This window comes from Drosophila mauritiana, chromosome X (genome assembly GCF_004382145.1).
Source record: "Drosophila mauritiana strain mau12 chromosome X, ASM438214v1, whole genome shotgun sequence".
Classification (NCBI taxonomy): Eukaryota; Metazoa; Arthropoda; class Insecta; order Diptera; family Drosophilidae; genus Drosophila; species Drosophila mauritiana.
Genome location: NC_046672.1, coordinates 18,195,025 through 18,220,118, shown reverse-complemented (window position 1 = coordinate 18,220,118; position 25,094 = coordinate 18,195,025). Strand labels below are relative to the sequence as shown.

Sequence of the window (25,094 nt, the reverse complement as noted above, 5' to 3'; positions counted from 1 at the left end):
AGTCAATTAGCTGGGAAACTTTTTAAGTATCTAATCCTCTACAAGTATTCCTTTTGATGTTCGAAATTTGTTAGCATTGTATCTGGAAACTAGTTAGCCCTATTTAACAGTACCAAACTATCTTATTAGATGTTCCCTTTAGTAGACATTAAGACATGATTTCTATATATATTCGAGTTAAATTTTATTGATGCAGACAGTGGGCTCTAGTATAAAATGTGATCACTGCTTGCCAATCTTGTTAGCATTGCACTGGAGATCTGCGTAGATCTGCTCGTTCTGGATTTCGTTTTTAAGCTCCGTGGTGAGCTGAACGGCCTTGTCCTGCAGAGAAAGTTGTTTTTTGAAACGCCGAAGCCTAAATAAGGAAATAGGATCACTTACGTTGAAATACACATTCTTCTTGCCCTTCTGGAACTCGCCGAACAGAGCGAAAACATCCACCAGCTTGCCGCGGGCACCGAACTTGTCCGAGATCAGGGAGAACAGGTGCTTCACTGTCTCCTGCTCCACGCTGGTGGTGTCCGATCGGATGAAGATGGCCCGGGGCAGCTGCACGTCCACGTTGCAGTCACGGAAGTCGGTCACCGGTCGTCGCTCCAGGCTGGCGCACAACAGCTGCGCGTCCTTGTGCTTCTCCAGCTCGGAGGCGGGCACGATCTGCACCTCTCCATCGCCGCTGGACGAGACACGACAGGCGTCCAGGCCACGTCGCTTGTTCAACAGGGCGGCAGCAGCACGGGATCGTCCGCAATCCTCATTGAATTTGCTGCGTGGTAATGATGGTATAATTTATTGTGCTACGGATGATTGAGGGATTCCACTTACATGCTGGCCTTCTGGAGAGCCTCCCGGCTAATGCCGGGTGCTGCGACCGCCACCATGACATCATCCTGAGCCCTCTGCTCGTAGACGATTGGCTGCAGCTGGTTGCTGCGGGCATCCGCATAGCCAGCTGCGCGAACAATGGTCAAATCCGCCTCCTTCTTGGTCAGAGCCACCACGCAATCGGTGGACTGAACGCACTCGAGTTCCGGACGAGCGTCGCGGGCGTAGGCAGCCTGGTGCAGCGCCTGGCACTTGGCGAACTCGTCGTCGTTCTGCGCGCACAAGCGGATCTTCCTGATGGCACTGCCATCACGCTCGATCACATCCTTGTAGCCGGCACGCTCCAAATAGACCTTGGGATCGATGGCGGCATCCTTGCTGTGGTACACGGCATTCGGCTGGATGAGCAGATGGGCGGCGGCGTCCTTGTTCTGCGCCTGCAGTCCATTGGCGAAGAAGCGCTCCAGACGCGACTGCAGTTGGTGCAGCTGCTCTGAGTTGTGGACGGCCTGCTCGTTGGAGATGTAGCCGCTCCAGGGGCGTTGGGCCCAGGAGCAGGCGGGTCCGGTGACCGGGCGCCGGGTGCCATCCTCGCACAGGTACTCGAAATTCTCCGGATTGCCCTCCGCCGGCGGCGCATCTGGTCCGGCACCCGGCAGACCAAAGTACTTCTTGATGTACTGCACCTTGGAGAAGGCCACCTCGCCCTGACCCTTGTCCAGGCAGCGTATGGCGCCGTCATAGCCACTGAACTTGTCCGGATAGTTGCACTGCTCCGGCTTCTCGCACAGGGCGCACAGATTGGCGTACTTCTTCTTCAGCAGGCGATCCGTGTCCGGGTGCGTGGAGTAGGTGCCCACCAGGCACGACTGCGTGAAGAACTCGGACAGCGACTTCAGTTCGCGCTCCGTGGCGGAGATCTGCGGATCGGCGGACACCTTCAGGACGTGCGTGTTCTTCAGCTTGGTGATGGGGATCTTGTAGCCGACGTTGCGGCCGAAGCCAGTGTGGCAGGACTTGGCGCCACGCAGCTGCTGCAGAGTGCGAATGGGGGAGTCCTTCTTCACCAGGATAATGCCCTCGTAACGGAAGGCGGCTGTCGACAAACCAAGTTAGAGATTTATGAGTAATGAAAAGATTGGGAACATATCGTACAGAAAAAGAAATAGTGACTATTTGGTCCTTCGATCCCATCTCACCACTTACCATCTTTGTCCTGCTGCGTTCGGATCTCGGAGATCACGCGATAGTCCTCGTTCTTGCGATGGTAGGCGATGTACATGTCCTCCGGCTCGGTGGCCAGCACATCGGCCTTGCGCTGCTCGATCAGCTCCAGGCAGTCCACACGATCCCGTCCAGCCACGCACTCCATGCGGATGCCCGCCTCCGAGGGATCGGCCAGCAGCTGCTGGCACTCGGCCAAATAGATCTGCGGCACACACAGGCGATCTGGTATGAAATGGATTCGAATGGTTAGATGCATTCAACTGGCGACTCCGGGATGCACATACAAATGGGTTCCTCCGCCAGGGAGGACTGCGGTCCAAGGAACAGCAGCAGGGCGGCCACCGCCAGTGGCAGCCAGGTGTGGGTCTTGCGCGGCGACATCATCTCAGAAACAGTTGAAGCTCGACTGTGGAGAATCCGGAGCCGGCTGGTGGCTTTTATAGCCACCCAGATGTGCTGCTTCTTTCCCCGGCTTTCGTGCTCTTTTTTTTTTGCACTCGTGTTTGTTCTCTTTCGCTTCTATTTGCCCGGCGACAAGGAGGCACAACAATAATAATAATAATAGCAATAATAGCAATAAAGAAAGACAGTCCAGGCGACCGGTTTTTTCCCCGAGGAAAGGCGTGAGTGGGCGGCAATCCAGGCCTATACTCCGGCAAACGAGTTTGCGACACTGATATATGGCTGGGCCATTAAATGCGATATTCGCAAATCAATTAGTATGCTACTCAATCCATGATCTACCTTAAGTTCGACTTTTGTCTTCGAGTCAGTATATTTCTATTATATGCAATCGATCAAAATCAGAATTTTGCCTGAAGCTCTTGTGTGTTTGGTAATTAGTTTTGGATCTGGCCAATAATCAAACAATGGCCATTGAGCCATTGAGCCGGCGCTTTCTCTTGACAGAATTTATTTGGGCACACACACTAATTTCTTAAGCACATTCTTTACGAACATTTAAGCTGGAAAAACTGCAGTGAATAGGTTTTGAAAATAACCTATTTGACTCTCTGATTGCGATTGCCAAAAAGCACACACAGCTAGAATCGAGATAGAAACGGCCTGGCTCTTCAGTTAATTGTCTTGGCACTTGATCCCCTAATCGATCGAGCCATATACTATATGCCTGACTAATCCGATGACACCGCACCGACTGGCACTTGGTGTGGGTACCCATTGAGTTATATAAATGCACTGGGGCCTTCAATTTCTAAGAAACTCACTACCCTGCCAAATAAACGGGCACAATCCCCTCCAGTCGCCACCAGTAGCTGCAGCAACCGGTTGGGCCACCATCCCCATCCATTCCCAATCCACGGATCGTTTGTAAATCATGCGATTCGAGCCCTTAGTCCCAGGGGCATACCTACTTTAGTCACTTACTTTAGTTCAGTTTTTGCCAGCCCATTTTTCACTTTCGCAAACTGTGCTCGCTTTTGATTTGCATTCATCTAACGATTTGGCTACTTTAAATTCACTCTTCTTGGAAGTAAACAAATTAAGAGTAATTGCCTTTTATTTATACTCTCCGAGGGGAGATTTTTGAATTTTTAATTGGAAGAATGTTATGATAATTTAAATGATGCAAGCTCGTCTATCAGCAAAAACTAGATTTATTTCTCTATATGCTGTGCGAAATTGGTTTATATTCCTAAAAAATTGTGGGATAAACTTTGAGTGGACAAGCTGGGAGCTCATTTAAGCTGCTGCAAAAAGTGAGAGCATGCGCCATTCGCATATCGTTCGCATTCGCATTCGTCTCTAGTTTTATTTACTTCAATTTCGCCCCGCTATCAGGGCATTTGCTTATTCAGGCCCGGCACAGAACCTGTTCCACGGGCGGGATGCGATGGGATCAGATCACCTAGCTAGTCACCCGCACCGGCTTGTTGCAGCAAGAGCACGGAGAGGAGCTGTGGAACTGTCCAGATCCAGCAGAGAATTGACGACGACCTGCTTAAAATGCAGGCCGTGCCTCCTTCGAGGAAGGGGGCGTGGCTGGGCAATGAGTCGCGGGGGCGGCAATTGAATTATGAAGTGCAAAACGAGATCACAATGGCAACTGCCGTGGGACGTGGGCGTGGGCGTGGGCGGGGATCTTTCTAGTGGAATCGACCAGAAACCGAATTAGATTGCTTGGCAGTGCCGCAGATGCGAACACACTTGGCACTGGGCAAGGTCAAGAGCCCCGGAGCGGCCGGGAATCTACCCGGATCGCAATGGGTTGGGGGTTTTTCCGAAAAGCCCGAGGTGGCCTCTTATCAGCAGTCCTCTGGCACGGAGGCTATCTGCAGCCAGGTAATAGGTAATGGAACCGCGCCCAGCACAAAATCGCACAGTGTGTTGTTTTCAGCGCAAATGGTTCGTTGTATTATTTAACCGCACGGAAAGCGCATTCATCAGGCGAAAAGTATGAGATGAAAATGAAGCACTGCTACTCACTTATTTTAAGTACAAATTGCAAATTAAATGCATTTTTGCAACAGTGATACCTTAGTTACTATTTTAAATAAAAGTAAATACCTAACTAATATTTTGTTAATGTAGAATAATTTATATATTACACTTAAACTTTAAGAATGCACATTTTTCTAAATTAAAAGAGATCTTAGGTATGTGTTTTTTTTTTTAATTTTTGGAATGCATTTCTTAAAATTAACATAGAATTTCAAACTGAAGGAAAGGCGCCAAAAGCCACTGTTACTTAACAGCACTCACTCTGTAGACGCAAGCAGTGCAATGCACGTAAACTCAAGTAAATTTCTAGCTATACCTTTGTGGAGCTTAAGTGCATCTGCTATTTGTGCATTTTAATGTACTTTCTTAAACTAAAAAATGACAAAAATGATATTTAACAGCCAAGGCAAACGTTTGAAAAGCGCGCCAAGTGCGCGCAACAGCCCGCTGTTAGCCTAAGCTGTTGCTGCCAGGCGGTGTGCGTCCCCGCTAGAGCACTGCGCAGCCCTGGCTGCACTCGCGTGGCATTTCCACTCGCCGCCGCGCACGGTCACACCCGAAAGCATTGTGACACGTCGGAAAGACCAAAAAACAGAATTGGGAAATTAGGAAATAAGTGAGTCAATTGGCATTATCGGGATAAATAGGCGAACGAAAAGGCAGCCACGATGACGTCGCAAGTGCCGTGCTACACGATAATCAACTCGCCGGACCTGGAGGTGACCAACGAGATGCAGCTGAAGCGGGATCTCGAAAAGGGCGACACGAACGTGAAGATCGAGACGCTGAAGCGGGTGATCAAGCTGCTGCTGAACGGGGAGCGGTATCCGGGCCTGATCATGACCATCATACGCTTCGTCCTGCCGGTGCAGAACCACACGATCAAGAAGCTGCTGCTCATCTTCTGGGAGATTGTGCCGAAGACGTCGGCGGATGGGAAGCTGCTGCAGGAGATGATACTGGTGTGCGACGCGTACAGGAAGGACCTGCAGCATCCCAATGAGTTTCTGCGCGGCTCGACGCTGCGCTTCCTCTGCAAGCTGAAGGAGCCGGAGCTGCTGGAGCCACTGATGCCGGCCATACGGGCGTGCCTGGATCACCGGCATTCGTATGTGCGACGAAATGCCGTGCTGGCCATCTTCACCATCTACAAGAACTTCGATTGGCTGGTGCCCGACGGGCCGGAGCTGATTGCCAGCTTCCTGGACACGCAGCAGGACATGAGCTGCAAGCGCAACGCCTTCCTCATGCTGCTGCATGCGGATCAGGAGCGGGCGCTCAACTATCTGGCCAGCTGCATCGATCAGGTGCACACATTCGGCGACATACTGCAGCTGGTCATCGTGGAGCTGATCTACAAGGTGTGCCATGCCAATCCCGCCGAGCGTTCGCGTTTCATACGCTGCATCTACAACCTGCTGAACTCCAGCTCGAATGCGGTGCGATACGAGTCCGCTGGCACATTGATTACGCTCTCGCTGGCGCCGACGGCCATCAAGGCGGCGGCCAGTTGCTACATTGAACTGGTGGTCAAGGAGAGCGACAACAACGTCAAGCTGATCGTGCTCGATCGCCTGGTGGCCATGAAGGAGCACGAGGGCATGGAGAAGGTGATGCAGGACCTGGTAATGGACGTTCTGCGCGTCCTGGCCGCTCCAGACATCGAGGTGCGCAGGAAAACACTCGCGCTGGCCCTAGACTTGGTCTATTCGCGCAATATTGGCGAAATGGTGCTGGTCCTCAAGAAGGAAGTGTCCAAGACGCACAATGTGGAGCACGAGGACACTGGCAAGTACAGGCAGCTGCTCGTCCGCACCCTGCACACCTGCTCCATCAAGTTTCCCGACGTGGCCGCCAATGTTATACCCGTACTGGTTGAATTCCTCTCGGATACCAACGAACTTGCCGCCGCCGATGTGCTCATCTTCATACGCGAGGCCATCCAAAAGTTCCCCGCCCTGCGCGCCCTCATCATTGAGCATTTGATTGAGGCCTTCCCGCAGATTAAGTCCTCCAAGATTCATCGCGCCGCCGTTTGGATTTTGGGTGAATACGTGGAGGGCTCGCAAATCCTCGAGGTGATTGCCGTCATCCAGCAGACGCTGGGCGAAGTGCCCATGGTGGAGGCGGAGCAGCGCCGCTTGGCCGGCGATCAGACCGAGGAGCAGAAGCAGCAGCAGGGATCCGCAGGCGGCAATGCAGCTGGATCCGCCGCAGAGGGCTCTGGCTCCGGAAACGCCAGCAACAAGGTCACCTCCGATGGAACCTATGCCACCCAGAGTGCCTACAGTCTGGCCCCGTAAGTAATGGCTACGTGTACGTGTACAATGCCACCAATTCAGCTTGAGGCCTTGCATCAGCTTGCACTGATAAAAATGCCTCCAACTATGCCGACCTATTCACTCTGTTGTTCACTCAGACATGCCCATTATCCATTGTTTGCTGATGAGTCATCGTCATACGTAGCACCTACAAAATAGTTTGTTGCAGCTCTGATTCTTGACAATGTTTATCTAAGTTTCTAACGCTGGTTCATGCTTTCTGCAGGGTGGCCAAGGCGGAGAAACGTCCGCCATTGCGTCAGTACTTGATGGACGGCGACTTCTTCATCGGCGCCGCTCTATCCGCCACGTTGACCAAGCTGGCACTGCGCTACGCGGAGCTGGAAACGGAGGCGCGTGCCCAGAATCGTCTGACCACGCAGGTGATGCTGATCATGAGCTCGATACTGCACCTGGGCAAGTCCGGTTTCCCCAGCAAGCCCATAACCAATGACGACACCGATCGCATCTTCGTCTGCCTGCGCACGCTGAGCGAACGCACGCCGGAGGCTATCTCCGTCTTCACACTGTACTGCCGCGAGGCTCTGGGCAAGATGCTGGATGCGCAGCACGACGAGGACCAGCGCATGCTGAAGGAGAAGCAGAAGGCCACCGCCAAGGTGCAGCCCGACGATCCGGTGCTCTTCGCACAGCTCTCGAATGGACGCGACAATCAGCTGGGCGAGAACGTGTTCGAATCCAGTCTGAACCAGGCGCTGGCGGGCAGCAAGAACGCCCAGCTGAGCGACGTGGCCTCGCCGAACAGCAAGCTCAACAAGGTCACCCAGCTGACTGGCTTCTCGGATCCCGTCTATGCGGAGGCCTACGTCAATGTCAACCAGTACGACATTGTCCTGGACGTGCTGATCGTCAACCAGACCAGTGAGTAGTGCATTTCCAGGCGAAAGTTCATCGCTTTCATTCCATAAAAATCACTTTCAGACGACACGCTACAGAACTGCACACTGGAGTTGGCCACGTTGGGCGATCTTAAGCTGGTGGAGCGCCCGCATCCAGTGGTCCTGGCTCCGCACGACTTCTGCAATATCAAGGCCAACGTAAAGGTCTCCTCCACAGAGAACGGCATCATCTTCGGCAATATTGGTGAGTAGCTAATTGATGATTTCGCTGTTAAAGTGCAATCGCAAACTTATGGCGCTTAACCAACCAACAGTTTACGAAACCGCCCTGAACACAAATGTGGTGGTGCTCAATACCATTCACATCGACATCATGGACTACATCATTCCGGCCAGCTGCACGGACACCGAGTTCCGCCAAATGTGGCAGGACTTCGAGTGGGAGAACAAGGTCACCGTCAACACCAGCTTCACCGACCTGCACGAATATCTCAAGCACCTGCTGAAGAGCACCAACATGAAGTGCCTCACGCCGGAGAAAGCGCTGTCCGGCCAGTGCGGCTTCATGGCCGCCAACATGTACGCCAAGTGAGTGTCCAGCTGTCCACTAGGGAGTAGCCATCACATTCCCCTCTAAATCGCTCAATTTGCAGGTCCATTTTCGGAGAGAATGCCTTGGCCAATCTGAGTATCGAGAAGCCCGTGGATGATCCCGATTCGAAGGTGACGGGACACATACGCATTCGCGCCAAGAGTCAGGTGAGGGTCGAGCACAAACCATCCTCCGCACATCTGCACGTGGTCATGCGCAACTTTCTAACCCGGGTTCCGCCTTTCGTCTTTCACACAGGGCATGGCCTTGAGTCTGGGCGACAAGATCAGCTCCTCGCAGAAGCAGTCGGTGCAGGCGGCCTAGTGGACGTGGAACTGGACGTGGACGACCAGCCACCAGCAGGAGCGACGTATCTAGACGAACGTACTCGGCCTCCCGCCCGCATTCCGCCAGCTGCAGCTTCTTCAATTTACATTACACGTTACAATTATACATAAAGAATATAATATTATACCTTAACCCCAAGATGGCAGTGGTTTCATTTGACGGGGCTATTTGTTTAGGAATCCAAATTCGGAATCCTTTAATTCGGAATAACCAGTATTGGCTGCATGGTACGAGTATCAGTGGATTTATTTTGCTTTTCCTATTTAACAATAAGTATGTTTGTACTTCCTCTTGCAATAAACGAAAATGTAGAATTGGAACAGATAAAATGGCCAAGTCTTGTATAAGTTATGATAAACAATTGTTTTAAAATCTGAGGAAATAATTGATTGTTTAACCTAGCTAGGGCTAAAATGATTACATTTCTATTGAAGTGTTCCTAAGTAGCTGGCGGCTGGGTAAATTCGTCTTAGGCCTGGAGCATGGGCCGTTTTTCCTTGGCCTGGAGGTTGTCGTTCGTCGTTGCGTAGCCAGTGCCGCCCTGTGAAATAGTCGAGAAATAGTAGCAATGCAGGAAAGTTGTGCAGCTCGCGATGCACTTACTCGCTGCAGGGGAATGATGTCCTTTTCCTTCAGCTTGCGATCCGTGAGCGGATGGATCATGTCCTTTCTGATCAGCCGCTCCACGCACTCCATGGTCACCACATCGCCACTGTAGTGAAGAGGTAAGTATTAAAGGGTTTTCAAGACGAAATCCCAGCGAGCACTCACGTGGGACGCAGCACAGCGCAGGGCACCGCGTTGCTGAGCGCGTCGTGGGTAATGGGGCACATGTAGCGCGCCTCCTTGGCAATCAGCGAGCGCTTCGTGTCGCCGTCCTTGAGCAGCGTGAACTTCACATCAATCAGATCCTTGACGCGCAGCGGTTTCTGCGACACCGGGCAGTAGATGGTGGCGTCGGGCTTCTGGGCCTTGGACAACCCAGCATTGGGGCACTCAGAGGGCAGCCAAAAGCTGGGCAGCTTCTTCTCGTGCCCGTTGGTCATGTTGGAAATCGAGGATGCGGACGAGGATGCAGATGAAGCGGCAGCAGCGGCGAAAGAGGTCGACGGCTTCTCGCTGGCAGCGGCCGAGGAGTGGGCGGGCGTCATCGCTGGCTTCTCGGCATTGACGAAGCGCTCCATGCGCGCCTGCTGCTTGCTGTTGGCCTCCTGGCTCAGTTTATCCTCCTCCGCGCGCCGCAGACGCTCGTACTCCTTCAGCCGGCGGCTGTACTCGTTCTTCTTGGTCACTATGTACTGCAGGATGGCCTCCTTGTCGAACAGATAGCCATCCTTGGTGATCACTGGCCTGCGACATGGCTGCAGCGTCAGGGAGCAGCAGTCGAAGGATTTCACCGAATCCTTGCCCAGGCGCTGGGCATTTGTGCCGTAGCCGGACTCCGCCGCGTCACGTTTCTTCTCGTTGTAGGTGTACACGGCTCCGGCCGTGCAGTTACGTGCGTGGCGAGTCATTTCAAGGGAGTTTCCTGGATTTGGCTGCGAAAAATGTAAATAAACTGCTTAAAATAGTTTATTTACTGCCTCAAGTGTGACCGTATCTTGATCGCTAAATAAGCTGAGACGCAATGATAATCCTTTGGAATCTGTCAATTCAACAGCCGATAATAACAACGATTGCCATAAGCTGTTACAAAACTGTTTCTTCACTTGGTGCACCAAACAAGTATTTTTACACATTAAATTAATTTGTTTCTTATTATTGTTTTTAAAACTGTTTAAGCTACTGGTATTTTCAGCTTAGCTATAAACTAGCTAAAGGTTTAAAGCCATCGATTTGGTATTTTTGGTATATTGCGCGGTATATTCTTTGCAAATAATTCCAAGTCCTCGGATTTCCGGGTTTTTCCTTGATTCCCCCGGATTGTATTGGATTGGCTTTGGGCGGCCGGCGATGGACTACCAGTACTTCGAGGAGGAATCGGACTACATTGATCTGGACGAGGAGGAGGAGGATGACGACGTGGAGACGGCCGGCAGCTTGGACCACAGGTTTGGGCAGCCGAACAGCGAGGATGACTACTATTTCGGCGGGGAGGATGAGATGGAGGAGCTGGTGGTAGATGGACACGGAGTCCTGGAGCTGGCCGGGCGACTCCTCGAGAGCATGCAGAGTTGCGTGCAGCCATCTGTGCTGCAGGTCATGCAGTATGTGGCGCCCATGCTGCTCCTTTGCCTCCTGTGCCGCCTGCTGTGCCTCCTCTACTCGCAGCGGAGACGCCTCACCAGCCTGGCACCGCTGCACTTGTTCCACTTCGCCTGCGGCTTGATTATACTGCAGTTAACTGTGGGCTACCGACTGCTCCTACTGCTCCTGCTGGCCGCCGTGGGCTATCTGCTGCTCCAGCTGCTGCGGCTGGGGCGAAGAGGAGCTCAAGTTCTGGCCGTGCTAACCGTGGGCAGCCAGTTCCTGTACGAACTGCTCATTTGGCGGCGGCGCAGTGATTGGCCACAGCTGCGCGGCATCCAGATGGTGGTCAATATGAAGCTCATCTCGCTGGGCTTCGACCTGACCGCCAGTGGGCAGCTGCAGGCGAGGATACCGGGTCCGTTTGCCTACCTGGGCTACATCTACAGTCCGGCCACCTGCGCCTTGGGGCCCTGGGTGAGCTTCGGCTGCTACATGGACTGCCTGGTGCCCCGGAACAGCTGTCTGGTCAGCCTGCGTCGCCTCTTGCCCAACGTGGTGTTCTGCGTGCTGGCCGTGACCGTGTCCAATTGCCTGGCTCCGGCGCTGAGTGACTTCTTCGGGGACAGCTCGCACTTCCTGGTCATGTACTGGGACGCACTGAGTGTGCGCAGCAGCCACTACTTTGTGGGCATCATGGCGCAGGCGCTGCTGGTGGCCTCCGATCAGCGACTGGACGGTGCCACCAAGGAGTCGGACATGCTGGGTCCGCTGATCTCGCAGCCCTGGCGCATCGAGTGGCCGCGCTCGATCAGCTCATTGGTCCGGAGCTGGAACATTCCCATGCACGAGTGGCTCAAGCGGTACATCTACGCGCCCTGCAAGCCCACCGCGTCCAGCTCGAGGGGACGCACCCTGCTGGCCGTGCTCTGCACCTATCTGGTGTCCAGCCTGCTGCACGGCATGGATCTGCGCATCTACCTGGTGCTCATCTCGCTGGCGCTCCTGGCCGAGGGTGAATCGCTGCTCAGGCGGCAGCTCGCCAGCCTCCTGAACGCCTGCGTCACTGCCAATCTGTGTCCGGGCAAGGAGCGATGTCGGTATAGCCACTGCCCCAGCAAACGGCGATTGAACTCCCTGTCCTACTGGCTGGTGAGGCTCACCAATCTGGCATTCACGGCGCTGGCCATCTTCCACCTGGCCTATCTGGGCGTCGTGCTGCTGGGCGATGGCCTGGAGGTCGGCGAGGATGGCGACTCCTTTCTGTGGCACTGGCAGCAGGCTGGCTATCTCAGCCACTACATCGGCTTGGGCACCTTCGTCCTTTACCTGTTCATCTCGTAGACTCCGCAGGATCCTGCCGGCAAATACTCGCTATGACTGATCTACACGTATTTATAATTGTAATCCCAAGCGCATACGCTTGTACTTTTTGTATCTTGTATCTATATTCGTATCTTGTAGTCTTCGTGCTGTGTGAGTACTTAATATTAAAGCATTCTGTGAAACGGACGAAGTGACGCGCTTCAATTTGGGTTCCTCTCAACTTCCAGCTGAAGGGATAACACTCCTGGGCAACTGGAACAAACGATTTTCCGATCCCCAAAACCAACATCCTCCTCATGAAAATGCATACGGATTTGTTCAAATATTTTTTATTGATTTTTTAATGTATATTTTCTTTGTTGTTGGTTTGTTTTGCTTTTGTTTGTTTGTTTGTTGGTTGTTTTCGTTTGTTTGTTTTCTCATTGAGACAAATATTTATAACAATATTGTAATTTCTACAGATTTTTCGCTTGCGTTCCACCTGCGTTTGTATTTGCCATCCTTTTAGTTTCGGCACGCGATTTATTATGAATCCTTTTCTTTTTTTTTTATCGGGCTGTGGCCTATCGTTTGTGTTTTCATTTACTTTGTTTTTCCGCGCTTACGATTTAGTTATTAAAAGTACTAGCTTAAGAATTATGCAATGACAATAAAAATATTTATTTACTTTGTTGAATGCAACTTTTGTTGGTTTCATTTGCCCTTTTTTCAGCGTTCCCCCTTCTCTGACTTGGCCAAAAAGAGCTGATCTCCTCCAAACTTGCCTTTCTTTTTTTTTCAATTTTGCTTCTGTTTCGGTTTTTAGTTTTCTATTTGTTTACTCTGCTTTCCTCGTTTGCGGAAATTTGGATTCGGACATCAAAAATAGAGCGATATACGTACAGGGTTTCTTATGGTTTTATTTCCGTTTCCGGTGCTTCATTTTGACATTGTTTCCGTTGCGCTACGCTAGATAAAAAAGTTCGATCTTCTGTCCCCGAATTCATCATTAATTTATCGTATTTGTCCGTCCCTTCGTCTGTTTCCTACCATTTCATAACAACAACTGAGTCGATCACAAGAGATAACGAGAGTGTTTGCCATCTATATATATGCATATAGATATATAAATCTGTAGCCACGCGTGTGTTCCGGCCAAGATCGCTCCTTTCCGATTCCCGAGCTGGATTCACGGTAGTGTGCAGAATTGTGTGTGCTTAACCAGGTTCTTTGGGAACAGAGAGGGTTCGTTTAAAATTACGTAACAAAGTGTTTGAATATTTAACTCCATGCCCAAATCCCAGACAATCCATTCGATCTAAGACTTATCCTACAGATACAATTGGCCGGCACACACGCATATATACATACTACACACACGCACACACATATGTAAATCAAGTGAAACTAGCGACTTTTGAACAATTTTAATTGGGGAGGCTCAGAAAACCCATCTAGGAAGGATACGATACCTCCTATCTGCACATCCCTGCGGGTCTGCGGCTCGGGGGGATTGGGCCTGCTGGTTGACTATATCCTGACCTATGGGCACAACAACAATTCGCTAAGGAAAAACACTTTCGCTAGACACGCACGTCCTGCATCGATTACGAATTAGGTAAAACAAAAGATTTAATTACAATAGGTAGGTGTGCATGCGGGGGTGTGGTGAAAGGTCTTAGGTTACGGAAACACAGGTTCGTAGGTAAACTGCAGTATCGTTAAGTTAGCGAGTAAACTAGGGCGTAAACTAAATCATAAACGTAATATTACATCTTTAAATTACAATCATAATTACATTGTGTGTCCGGCAGATAGACCCTCTGTCCGTTCCATCCGGTTCGGTTCGGTTAGGTCCGGCCCGGTTCGGTTCGGTCCGCCTGCTTCCCAACAACAACAACAACACGATTCCCACACTTAATGTACACGCTACCACATGCAGCATCCCATGCGTATAGATATCATGATATGCGGCCGCCGGCCAGCGGCGAGGATCGATCCACCATCGTTGTCCAGAACAGAACGAAACAGAACGGAGCGAAGCGGAGCGCAGTGGTCGCCGTAACCGTAACCGTGTCCGTTGCCGTATCCGTAACCGTAGCCGTAACTGGAGGCGGAGGCGCAGGCGGCGCCAGAGCCCCGCCCACATTCAATCGTTCTTGGTCTGACAGTAGAGCTCCTTGAGCGACTTCAGCTCCTCGATGAGCGCTTTGTTTTGGTTCTCTAGCACCGCCACTCGATTCTCCAGGCACTTGATGTACTCCTTCTTCTTGCGCCGGCACTCCCGCGCCGCCTCCCTGTTCTTCTGCAGCCGGATCTCGCGCTTGCGGGTCTGATCCTCCGCTATCCCGCTGTTGTCTGCAAATGAAAAAAGGATTAAGGATTGGATGATCAGTCAGTCAGCAATTTGTGCACATCTCCCAAAGCGGAACTCTCTGTAACTCGAACTGAACTGGATTTCATAGTCGGATGATGGTTTGGATTTGGTTTCACTTTGATGTCAACACAAATTGCATGCAAAAATGATTGAACACATATCATCATGTTCAACTAAACAATTTGAATATAAACGAAAATAATGCCAGCATGAATGAATCATTATCAAAGTGATCAATTACAAGCATTTGAGTTCATATGCTGCAGGTAGGCGATGAAGCAGTTCCATGGACGCTGATTCATCGCCTACATTCAGCTCGATAACTCGATAACTTCAAGTTGATAGACCCTCGATTCCAGTTCGATTTACGAGTGTCCTGCCAAGTCGCAAGTAAAAGCTAGTTTTTGGAGCGAGGCTATTACTGGTGTTGTAGGACATCCGATTGGACAGGTAGTACGTGGGATCCAACTGCATCAGGGAGCTGTTCGCCGCATTGCCCCCCGCTCCGGTCCCCGCCAGCTGGGAATTGAGCACGCCGTCGGACATGGGAAGCGATGCGCCTGGGATGGGGTTCGATTCGATTTGATTCGATTTCGATTCCGATTCGAATTCGGTTTGGGGTTTTGATTGTCGTTTGTTGTTGTTGATTTGTTGTTGTTGTTGCAGTTGTTGTTCAGGACATTATTGAATTTTATATATCGTTTTTTTTTTTTTTTTTTGGATTGGGTGGAGGAAGGCGTTCGAAAAGAAAACAATGAAAAAAAAACAACAATAAAAAATTATAAGAAAACATATTTTCCATTTTTCAGTTTTCAATTGGAAGATTTTGAAAATTCGGATTGGTTTTTTTTTTGTTGATTGGTTTATGAACTTGAGTGGTGTGTGCGAGCGAGAACGGCGAGCGAGCGAGCGAGATAGGTAGATTGGTTAGTCAAAGAGAGTGGAGAAAAGCTTTTGATTAACGGTTAAAGTACTGTTAGGTGAGACGTTTGCTTGTACTTCTTCATTACTATTTAATATTTGGCATAATGGGTTGTGTGTGTAACAACGGCAACAACAACAACAACAACAGCGATTACAGCAACAACAACGACAGAGAGGCAGCGAAAGAGAGAGAGGGGAGGGCGATGGAGAGAGAGATAGAGAAAGGTGGGGAAGAAGACAGCAGCAATAGTTCAAATGCTTAAATTATTGTAAATATTAATCATTATACAGAGGTGGTCAAAAGTATTTACACAACGAGCTTTTTTTTCAATTGTCAACTAATTGAAAAAAAAGCTCGTTGTGTAAATACTTTTGACCACCTCTGTACTTGCTGTCTTCCCTCCCTGTATATGTACATGTGTGTGTGTGTGTGTGCGAGTTGGTGAATGAGTGCACGAGTGTGTGTGTGCGAGTGAGAGGTTTATTTACAGGAGAGAATTGGGAAAACCGTGGAATCTCTACAACGCGTCCTCTTTTTCTGCCCATTCTCGGGCCAAGTTTTCCGGCCTTTTGTTTTTCTTTCGTTATTTTCACTTCGTTAAAGCAACACCAACAACAACATCAACTAAATGATAATGAGGGTGGTGGAAAGGGGGCGGGGTTCCCGCTTGTACGGCTGCCCTAAATGGCATTCCTAATGGTGTACAAAGGACACACGGCTGGCAGTCCTTCACAATCTATGCGTTGTATGTACAAATACAGTTGAGATCCAAACAAAAACACTCAATGTTCCATTAGTTTCTACCTCTTTCGTCTGTTTCCATATATTTTTAAGAAACTGTGTAACATATGCAAGGCTCAAGGAAATATGCTACCCTCAATTCTGTTCTGCTTGAAATTGTTAGGATAGTTTCAAGTAGCTATAAACAATGAAGAGCTTCGAAAATGTATATTTAATGTTTTTTTATTCTGTCTACAGCTTATTTTCGTTACTTTTCAGCTTGGCTAGGGAATCTTATTGCACTTTGAGAACCTTGTATTGCCTTATAAGCAATAGCAACCTAATGAATGTTGCAAATGTTTACCTTCTGTATGTTTACAATATCGATTTCATGAGGATCCAATGAGCAACTTGGACTATCTAATGCACTTTTTGTGGCACGAGTATAATATTACAGTACATTCCTCTCATCTAATGATTTTGATATGGATCATTTGCTAAAGCGCACTACAACGAGTGTTAACAGTGTTACTTAGCCAACCGCTACTGTACAAGATGAACGGGAAAGGTGATCATGGGGTTACAAACACTGAGAATGAATGGTGTGTAATGGACTGACCGATTCCCCAGCGTTATGGGAGTGGCTGGGGGGAATGGTCGAAAGATTGCCAGGCGCAAGTGCATCGTGGAATGAACGATGAGGGGCGATCAGCTCGACGATGCATTGGATTGTTAGGCGATGTGGTGGTTTAAAGAGCGACAGAGATGTGTTCGAGTGGGTGTGTGACTGGTGGAGAGATCGTCCCCCGGATTTACCGCTCATGTCCGGACCGCTGATCTCGGTGAAGATCTTATTGTACGACGGCCGTCGCGTCAGCTCGCTGCGGTGGTGCTGGGAATCGTCGTCCGACAGACTCTCGTCGCTGTCCTCCGGGTGCTGCGTGTTCGGTTCGGGCTTGATCTTACACGGAAAGGTTGGAGGGATCTGTGTGCGAGGTGATCGAGTTCATTAGTAGAGTTCGGTTCGGCGGGTGCTCCATGCTCCCCGTTCTACGCACTTTGTTACGCACTTGCACTGCATTGCCAGGTGTCGTGTGGATGACCGTCGAATTCGGCGGCTTGGCCACGTAGACCACCTTCTGCATCGCTGTGGCGGCGGCCAGCGCCTGTTGCTGCTGCTGCTGCTGGGTTCCAGCTGCTGTCTGTATGACTCCCGAGGGATTGGCCTGTATCACGGACTGCACCTGGGGGTATAGAAGGTCACAACGTTAGAAACGCTCGCTGGTCAGGTTTATTGCCCTCAACGGGACTGACATCGCGAGTTTTGTAGGCTGTATAGTGTAACTAACAAACATCGCAAGTTCTCGATATTCTAATGAATATAATTAAAAGTCCTATGGATGTGTAAGTATAGTCGACATCCTAACAACATCTATATGGCGATCTTTTTTCTGTGAGCTTAACTATCATGAAGTTAATATATGTAGTATGTAGTCTATATAGTCATGAACCATTTAATTTAATACATATGTACATTGGTAAACGAAATCGATTAGGGATGTGGAAACAGAACTGTATTGAAATGATTGGAAAATGATGAATGCGTAATCTGTACAACTTTATAATAAACAGCATAGAACTTATAGTTTGATAATAGTTAAAGAACATTAAACTGCCTTCTTCACGGTATTATCTATACCTATCTACACTCAGTTCCCATACCAAAGGAGGCTTTGAAGTGCTTCTGCACTGAAATCCTTGGTAGCCACTTCGGGCTGGGATCCGTGACACCTGACACTCGACAGTTGACACCGTGCACCTGCTCCCCGAATGCTCACCTGCAGTCCGTGCTGCGCCAGCGCCTGGATGGGGTATTGTATGTTGCAGTTGGCGGTGGTGGTCAGCACGGAGGACACTCCGCCTCCCTGGGCGTTGTTCGTCGCGCCCGTTGGACCGCCGGCCGTTGTACTTTGTGGGTTCTGTTGCTGCTGGGGGTTACCGCCGCCTCCTCCTCCTCCGCCGCCTCCACCACCGCCGCCCACCGCTGCCGCCGCCTGTTGGGCAACGACATCGACCACGTCATTGGAGCCCGATGCCGCCGACGAGTTGCCGTTCTCCTCGACGATGCTGTTGTCCATGTTGCCGATCCTGGCGATCTTCAGCAGCACCGAGACGCTCTCCGACAAGTGCTTCAGTTTGGCTACCGTTTCCGCTTCAATTTGGCCAGCTTGAAGACGTTTCTACAATGGGATTGGATTGGATTGCTTTTGGATTACGCTGTCAGTTTTACGCTTCATCAATTTGTCATCCAGATTCTGATACCGATTCAGATTGGAATCCGTTTCAGTTTAAGTTTCAGTTTCTGTTTCTGGGCGGGATTGGCATGGGCTCGTTTTTGTTTTGGGCCGATGACGAGTGTGCGTTGTGATGACGATGATTATATTGTGGCTGTGCTGCCGATTGCTGACTGATGGAACTCAAGTTCCCCCAAAGGAAAACAACAACAACAGCAACAATAACAACAACACCGTGTCGTGAGTATTTCGGTTGAATGACGTCATGACAACGTTGCGCGCGCTTGTGTGCGTGTGTGTTTGTGTGTGTGCCAAGAGGCAACAAAAAAAAACAGAAAAACACACAGCACACAGCGAAAAAATCAACTTACTTTCTGATGACATCACTAAAAACGTTGCTGCGGAGAGGCTTTTGTTGTTGTTGCCGTTGCTCGCTCTCTTTCCGCCACTCTCTCACTCACTCCTTTCTGCGCGTGTGTGTGTGTGTGTACGCGCGTTGCACGCTGCGCTGGCAACTTGTTGAAAAGTCGCGGTGGCCAGCCAAATAAATATTTATGTACAAAACAGCAGAGTAAGCGAATCGAAGTTCGAACCCTAAAACTTCAGATACGTTTCGAATGGGGCATCGCGCAAAGGTTTCGTATTTGTTTGCTCTTTTTGGGAGAACCCCACAGAACACACACGCACACTTAAGCACAGCAGCGAATTGGTGCGACAAGTTGGCAGCACGCACACACACAACACTCTCTCGCTCTCTCTCTCTCTCCCGTTCTCGCTCGCTCTCGCTGCCTGTTGTTATCGTTGCTTACGTTCTTTTTTCTATTTGCAGCACCGAAACGCGTTTCTTTTGGCGGCAAAGTCGCTGGCTTGGCGGCTTTCGAACGAGAATGTACGCGTTTTCCGCGGCCAAAGCGATCGTGCGCAGCGATTTATTGATAAAGACCGTTTTTGCGCAAAAATCGTTCGCTTATTGCTGGCTCGCTCGCCTAGTGATGTAAAATAACATCGATGCATCCAGCAGCGATGTTTTGGGGCTCTGTGTTTCGATGTTTTGCTTGATATCGATGTCACACATCGGTCGTTTCACAGAAAACTGTTCGAAAAGTGTGACCACACTACCGAATTGGTTGAAAACTTGGCTAACTTCGTGGTGCGGAGCTTGGCTAAAACTGCGCGAACTTTTAAAACTTCAGTTTATTATGGGTTTTTTTTTAAGTTTTTAATACTTAGAAAAAGGTTGTAAATCAATTTTCATCGGTTTTATTTCTAATTCTACAAGCACATGAATTACTTTAACTTCATATCTAAATTTTCCATTTGCAACCAAAATTAAATCCATTGTTTGCCGTTTAATAAATCACTAATTATATTGTTATTCCATTAATTCAACACTAAGAGGTGTTCAACAACTAGCACAAAAAACAAACAATTAGCAATCGCAAAATAACTACTTTTTCATAATAGTTTATAGAACCGCGGATTTTAGCGCGCCTAAAAACTAGAAACTTTGGTCATGGAAGAAAATTGTTGCTCTTTTTTTATTTCGCTAACACTAAAAACAGCCTGTTCACATAAGTGCAAAAAACAATTAGCCTAAATGATGTTCGCGGCTAATTACTTTACAGCCGAATAACTATTGGCTACATGAGCTGGCCATGACGTCATCGCGCGAAAACTTGGCGGAAAGTTTGAGTCGTAAAAACCTTAAAGCCTTTAAAACAGACCCGAGATTATTTGAGGCCTGCAACGGCTCACAATAAATAGTTAATTAGTGCAATGACTGTGCCCCCGTTTAATTTCCCTCTGAATTATAATTTCCAATTCCATTTGCATTATTTAGGCTGCTTTTTCAATCGACTTCCCTTTGAGTGACATAATAATTGCCATTAATTACGACGTCGCACGAACCCTCAAACGCCCCCAAACCCCTTCGCCACCCACCCCCTCCCCCCCCTAACGATTGTGGACCCCAAACGCCGGACTGTCTGAACCACCGACCTCGTGGACTGACTCACTGTCCAAATCCGCTTTACCTCCGCGCCCGGCTGACATCACTGGCTAATGAAGTTTGCCCGGTGGCCGCAGAAAGGAATTGCAAATACGGCTCCCATATTACACTTCTAATATATATCTGTATATATACATACATATATACATATACATATGTACTGAGTACACCTGCGGTCAGCACAATAGCCGTTGAGAGCCCGACCATAAATTGGCTGAAATATGCGGATTTGATTTGGCTGTTCAAACGGACTTGCATACCAAACCAAAACGCCTACACAGAAAGAAATGAAGATCAATTTCCATTCAAATTAATTTGAAATGTATCAAAATTATTTAAACCTAAATTTAAAGTTTCATATATAAATTCAAACTATAAACAACACAATCAAAGCTGTTAATTTTAAGTTAATACTGCTTCATCAATGAAAATTGGTTTCTAAGCTATTAGTTTATTTAATTAATAATTATAACCAAATAAAGCGCAATTTGCCCAACTATGATTAATGAAATAAGAAATGTCGTTTCTATTAACTTTATCTTGGATTTATAGTTGCTTAAATATTTATATTGGGCAAACCGCCTTTTCTTGCTCTTGAGATAAAATCAACAAAATTAAACAAGAAACGATTAAAAAAACTTTAAAAAAATTCCCCCATAAAAAGTTGGAATAGAATTTCGAACAAACTGATAAACCAATAAAAACACCTTCCTTTGTGAAGCTAATAAAGTCTGTAGTATAAACATATTAATATCGCTCATACGACATGTTGGCTGTTACGCGTTTGCTTTGCTTGTAACGAGGTAATGATTGTCGAAACTATTATCCTTCAAAGGATGAGGGTACTTAAGCTGCGGTGTTATTTCGTTTCAAATAGTTGTTGCTTTTCGACATTAGCAGAAAGCTCAGCGTTGTTGCTGTTGCATTTCAATCAATTCCAATCAGTTTGCATTTTGCATTTTGCTTTTGGCATTCGATTTGCTCTGGCCGCACCCCGTTCGCCGACCCATTCACCTCCCCCCCCCCCCCCCCCCCCCCCCCTGTTTTTGCACTGTGTATTGGCGTACGCAAAATTGACGTCAGCATTATTTATTTTTACTCGTTTCCACTGCGCTGGTGTTTGAATCTGAATGTGAATGTGAATCTGAGTCTGTATTTGTGTTTGTGCTGGCTTGTCTTCTGCGAACGTGTTGGTGAATCTCTGTCTCCTTTAAGACACCCCCCTCCCCCAACACCCCCCACTTCGCCCTGCGGCACCTCGTTCTTTCTAACGCTGTTTGCTTGGCTGAATTAATTAAAACTTAAATGAATGTGCAATACGAAAAAAAAGGCGAAGAAAAGAGCCACAACAGTTATTGCTTGTCATGAACAAGCCAAGAACAAGAAGAAGCGAGCAGAAGAAAGCGGGCGAGAAGAGCGAGACAGCGCCATGGGCGACAGGTGTTGTCTGCGTGAGCGACAGAGACAGGGGAAGAATGGGGGGCATTACGCCGGGATTATCATGGAACTCTACAATTTTGATAGAATCCCACCTAACCAGCTACCGCACCATCAGTTACACCGTGAGCAATCGGAGTAACTAACTCTTATTTGGAATTTGTAAACAAAACAATCCAATGATACTAATCTGATGTTTTAACCCCTTAATTGTATTTTCATTCATTCAATAAAACCCAGCTAGTTTTTCTTTCAGTGCGCGCTATCAGCTGGAATGGGAGCTTGTGTTATCATGTCGGCGTAGTTGCCGGATAATTATGCACGACGGCCCCAACCAGTTGAGCTCTCTAAGTGTGCAAGATTAGGAGGAATTCGTGGAAAGGGCCGTTCAGCAACACGTCGCTATCCGCAATTTTTTACTCTCCTTTTCCGAGTGATTCCCCCATATTAGTCAGCGGTTATTTACGATTGCCCCGATAACTGAGCGATTTTTATAGCAGTGTCAGCGTAATAGGGCTGCACAAAAAAAATTTGGATAAAAATAATAAGCATTTATATCTCATGAACTAAAATTCAGTTGAAACAAGAAGTCAAAATTCCCAAACCAGAACAGGATATTCAAATGTTTCACTCTAATACTATTCGCTATTTCAACAATTGGATTATTTTTCAATGATAAACGTATGAATATAACTTCAATATTTCCAATTTTTGCTGTGTGCAAACGTTTTGTTTTATCAGCCCTTTGCTTTTCATCAACATTTCATTGATAAGCATAATCCGCGCCTCTCTCTCCCTTTTCCACTTATTTTTTGTCCATTTTGCATTACTCCTCGCTGTTATCCGCATCCACTCCAAACATGCTCTCTCCCTTTCCCTTCCTCTCTCACTCACTGAGGATCAGCACTCGAAAGTGTTTGTGCCCTCCCACTACCACCCCCCCTTGCGACCGTTCTCTCTCTCTCACTAGCTAGCTCTTTCGCATTCCCTCAGCATACAGTGGTACTTCCATAACTAGTACAACTCGCAACGCAACTATAAAATATCAGAGGAAAGCATTTAACTTTCAATATAATTTTATTTAGTGCACATGATTTTGCAGAATGATTTTCCAAGAAACGTTAATAAAAACATAGCATACAAATTATTATGACATTTTTTGGAAAACGAGGGCATAAAAGATCGAGCTATATATATGGCAATGGAATGATGAGTGAACAATTCGTGCTAGCCAGGTCTGACTGTATTTGTGTTTATCGCTTACCCGTTTTGGTTGTTGCTTTGTTGTTGCTGCCTGTTGACGTTTGCTGACTAATAACAATGAAATCTTTGCATAACGGCAAACATAGGCACTACACGACAAAAAAAAAGAGTGAGTAAAATAACTACAACACCACACACGAGTGTGTTTTCGCTCCGTCTCTTTTCGTTGACCGTAAGCTGCAAAAATTAAAAACCGAAAACCGTCACAGAAGGAATTCAAATGGCTTTTTGTTATTGTTGCTCGTTTTCGTGTCGTTTGCTTTGCATTTCAGCGATTACGTCAAGATTTTTGTTATTTTACTGATTTGTATTTGATTACACGCTCGCACACACACTCTCAAAATTGTACAGAAAAGCTATAATTATAAACACTGAAGCACTGAAAAAAAAAACCTATGTGGCTCTTTGCGGTATATCTTTCGGGTTTTGGCGCTCAAAATTTGCCGCTTTTGAATCGTCACCTTTGTTGTTCTTGTTGCCGCCTTTGTTTTCCCCTTTTCTATTTTGCCGCCTCTGTGCTTGTGTGTGCACGCTTGTGTGTGTGTTGTGTGTGTTTGGGAAGGCCGTCTGTTCTCTACGTAGCTCTAAAAAGCACTGATGATGACTGACTAACCAACAGCGACGCCGGCAGAGCTGCCCCAGCTGAGCGAGCATATGATTTGGAGCTTCGCCTCTCCTCTCCCTATCCGCTCCCCTCTTGTTGCCTTGCTTTGGCTTACCGCTCGCCCTCTCCCTCTCCCTCTCACGCACCCACACAATTGTTTCGTAATTGCTGTTACTCCGTTGGAATAGCTTCTTGTGCAGCAACAACAAAGAGAGCACTGCGCCACGTCAAAGTCGACGTCGTTGTTTTTACTCACCTTCACCCTACACGCACGCACACAACCAGTGCATGCATAAATATTTTTAAATAGCTTAAGCGAGAGCGAGATAGCTGCTGACGTTATCGCCTTAGCGCACAGTTATGGCGTAGCAGAGCTTGCTTGCCGACTCGCTTGCGCACACGCAGTGGCGCCTCTCGCCCTCTCTGTCGCTCGCAGGCGCAGCGAGTGCTGCATACTTTTCGGTGCCGGTTTCCATGACGATTCTTTTGCTGAGAGAGCGTTAGAATGGCAAGCAGGAAGGGAATGACAGTAGATGATTGTGCTATCTGTTATCGCCATCTTTATCACTCAGCGGCTGCCCAAAATTCTCCGTTATAACAGTATAATTGCCTTTTTCAGCTTCATGTGCAAATCAATACATTAAATGTCTTATAATTGCATTTATATGTGCTGCTTATATGCGACATAATTTAAGATCATAAATAAATGAATATATGGACATTTGATTATTTTAACTTAAATAACAGCTTGCTTCTTAAATTTTAATAATTTCATTTGCTCTGTTTTATAATCACTGATGTTTCATGAGAAAGAACTAACACATTTACGCATAATATACAACGTAAAATACACTGTCAAATATGTAAATCGAAATGATTTACTGCCAACCAACATTAAACCAATTTATTTTGAAGAGTTTCGATTATAATTAAGGAGAAACCCCATCAGTGCTGTTATTTTCCGCCACTTGTGTGCATGGGCGCGTGCAAAACTTAAGCATATTCCAGAATCCCAGATTTTATCCTCGGTTGTTGGGGTCAAGTCACGCCTTCGAATGATTTCACCTTCACCCCCAAATACCTAAACCGCTTTTTTGGGCCATCGCTTCGGGCTAACGGGGATAACATTTCACTTTGCCAACGTTGCGAATGCGTAATGTTTACCTTTTTCGCTAACCCCCCACCCCCTCCAGCCAAATTTCTATCACACGGTATCTGTGCACATATTTACATACATATGTATGTATAACCCATCCCCAAGTGCCCCGCCCCCTTGTGCAGGCTTGACGGGGCGAAAGTTTTCGTTGTCGCGTGTGGCTCACATGGCGTATGCGTTAC

The 25,094-nt window shown here is 48.0% G+C and overlaps 5 protein-coding genes across 10 annotated transcripts; 2 read left to right on the top strand and 3 right to left on the bottom strand.

Annotated features, from left to right (window-relative positions):
- Nucleotides 1–159: 159 nt before the first annotated feature.
- Nucleotides 160–2,482, bottom strand: LOC117146883 (transferrin). The gene is made up of 5 exons (XM_033313478.1): nucleotides 2,340–2,482; nucleotides 2,035–2,277; nucleotides 829–1,924; nucleotides 385–769; nucleotides 160–324 (listed from the first exon to the last, which is right to left on the bottom strand). Exons 1-5 carry the CDS (start codon nucleotides 2,437–2,439, stop codon nucleotides 223–225), a joined length of 1,926 nt encoding a protein of 641 aa, XP_033169369.1. The 5' UTR covers nucleotides 2,440–2,482; the 3' UTR covers nucleotides 160–222.
- A 2,561-nt stretch (nucleotides 2,483–5,043) lies between these two features.
- On the top strand, nucleotides 5,044–8,776 carry LOC117147187 (coatomer subunit beta). Its single transcript, XM_033313989.1, has 6 exons — nucleotides 5,044–6,814; nucleotides 7,063–7,718; nucleotides 7,779–7,940; nucleotides 8,011–8,284; nucleotides 8,350–8,455; nucleotides 8,547–8,776. The coding sequence occupies exons 1-6, from the start codon at nucleotides 5,184–5,186 to the stop codon at nucleotides 8,610–8,612; spliced, it is 2,895 nt and encodes a 964-aa protein (XP_033169880.1). The 5' UTR covers nucleotides 5,044–5,183; the 3' UTR covers nucleotides 8,613–8,776.
- Nucleotides 8,777–8,857: 81 nt separating this feature from the next.
- Nucleotides 8,858–10,254, bottom strand: LOC117147188 (nitric oxide synthase-interacting protein homolog). Its single transcript, XM_033313990.1, has 3 exons — nucleotides 9,408–10,254; nucleotides 9,240–9,348; nucleotides 8,858–9,177 (listed from the first exon to the last, which is right to left on the bottom strand). Exons 1-3 carry the CDS (start codon nucleotides 10,148–10,150, stop codon nucleotides 9,106–9,108), a joined length of 924 nt encoding a protein of 307 aa, XP_033169881.1. The 5' UTR covers nucleotides 10,151–10,254; the 3' UTR covers nucleotides 8,858–9,105.
- Nucleotides 10,255–10,489: 235 nt separating this feature from the next.
- On the top strand, nucleotides 10,490–12,339 carry LOC117146716 (protein-serine O-palmitoleoyltransferase porcupine). Its single transcript, XM_033313138.1, has one exon. The coding sequence runs from the start codon at nucleotides 10,590–10,592 to the stop codon at nucleotides 12,165–12,167; it is 1,578 nt and encodes a 525-aa protein (XP_033169029.1). The 5' UTR covers nucleotides 10,490–10,589; the 3' UTR covers nucleotides 12,168–12,339.
- Nucleotides 12,340–12,689: 350 nt separating this feature from the next.
- LOC117146717 (cyclic AMP response element-binding protein B) lies at nucleotides 12,690–23,395 on the bottom strand. Of its 6 annotated transcripts, none has more exons than XM_033313144.1 (6): nucleotides 23,154–23,395; nucleotides 17,989–18,390; nucleotides 17,209–17,394; nucleotides 16,967–17,135; nucleotides 14,928–15,065; nucleotides 12,690–14,486 (listed from the first exon to the last, which is right to left on the bottom strand). In XM_033313144.1, exons 2-6 carry the CDS (start codon nucleotides 18,286–18,288, stop codon nucleotides 14,278–14,280), a joined length of 1,002 nt encoding a protein of 333 aa, XP_033169035.1. In that variant the 5' UTR covers nucleotides 18,289–18,390; nucleotides 23,154–23,395; the 3' UTR covers nucleotides 12,690–14,277. The 6 variants fall into 6 exon arrangements, with proteins under 6 accessions (XP_033169035.1, XP_033169030.1, XP_033169034.1 ...); XM_033313139.1 differs by having other exon boundaries at nucleotides 17,221–17,394; nucleotides 23,154–23,294; XM_033313143.1 differs by lacking the exon at nucleotides 23,154–23,395 and adding an exon at nucleotides 18,816–19,451.
- Nucleotides 23,396–25,094: the final 1,699 nt, after the last annotated feature.

Coding starts and splice junctions, on each gene's coding strand:
- LOC117147187 (XM_033313989.1), top strand. CDS start 5,184: ATGACGTCGCAAGTGCCGTGCTACACGATAATCAACTCGCCGGACCTG. Junction 7,941..8,010: donor CATCATCTTCGGCAATATTG/GTGAGTAGCTAA, acceptor ACCAACCAACAG/TTTACGAAACCGCCCTGAAC. Junction 8,456..8,546: donor GCATTCGCGCCAAGAGTCAG/GTGAGGGTCGAG, acceptor TCTTTCACACAG/GGCATGGCCTTGAGTCTGGG.
- LOC117147188 (XM_033313990.1), bottom strand. CDS start 10,150: ATGACTCGCCACGCACGTAACTGCACGGCCGGAGCCGTGTACACCTAC. Junction 9,349..9,407: donor TGCGCTGTGCTGCGTCCCAC/GTGAGTGCTCGC, acceptor TCTTCACTACAG/TGGCGATGTGGTGACCATGG. Junction 9,178..9,239: donor ACATCATTCCCCTGCAGCGA/GTAAGTGCATCG, acceptor ACTATTTCACAG/GGCGGCACTGGCTACGCAAC.
- LOC117146717 (XM_033313144.1), bottom strand. CDS start 18,288: ATGGACAACAGCATCGTCGAGGAGAACGGCAACTCGTCGGCGGCATCG. Junction 17,136..17,208: donor CAGTGCAAGTGCGTAACAAA/GTGCGTAGAACG, acceptor CCTCGCACACAG/ATCCCTCCAACCTTTCCGTG. Junction 15,066..16,966: donor CAGCGGTCCGGACATGAGCG/GTAAATCCGGGG, acceptor ACCCCATCCCAG/GCGCATCGCTTCCCATGTCC.
- LOC117146716 (XM_033313138.1), top strand. CDS start 10,590: ATGGACTACCAGTACTTCGAGGAGGAATCGGACTACATTGATCTGGAC.
- LOC117146883 (XM_033313478.1), bottom strand. CDS start 2,439: ATGATGTCGCCGCGCAAGACCCACACCTGGCTGCCACTGGCGGTGGCC. Junction 1,925..2,034: donor AACGCAGCAGGACAAAGATG/GTAAGTGGTGAG, acceptor GTTTGTCGACAG/CCGCCTTCCGTTACGAGGGC. Junction 770..828: donor GCTCTCCAGAAGGCCAGCAT/GTAAGTGGAATC, acceptor ATTACCACGCAG/CAAATTCAATGAGGATTGCG.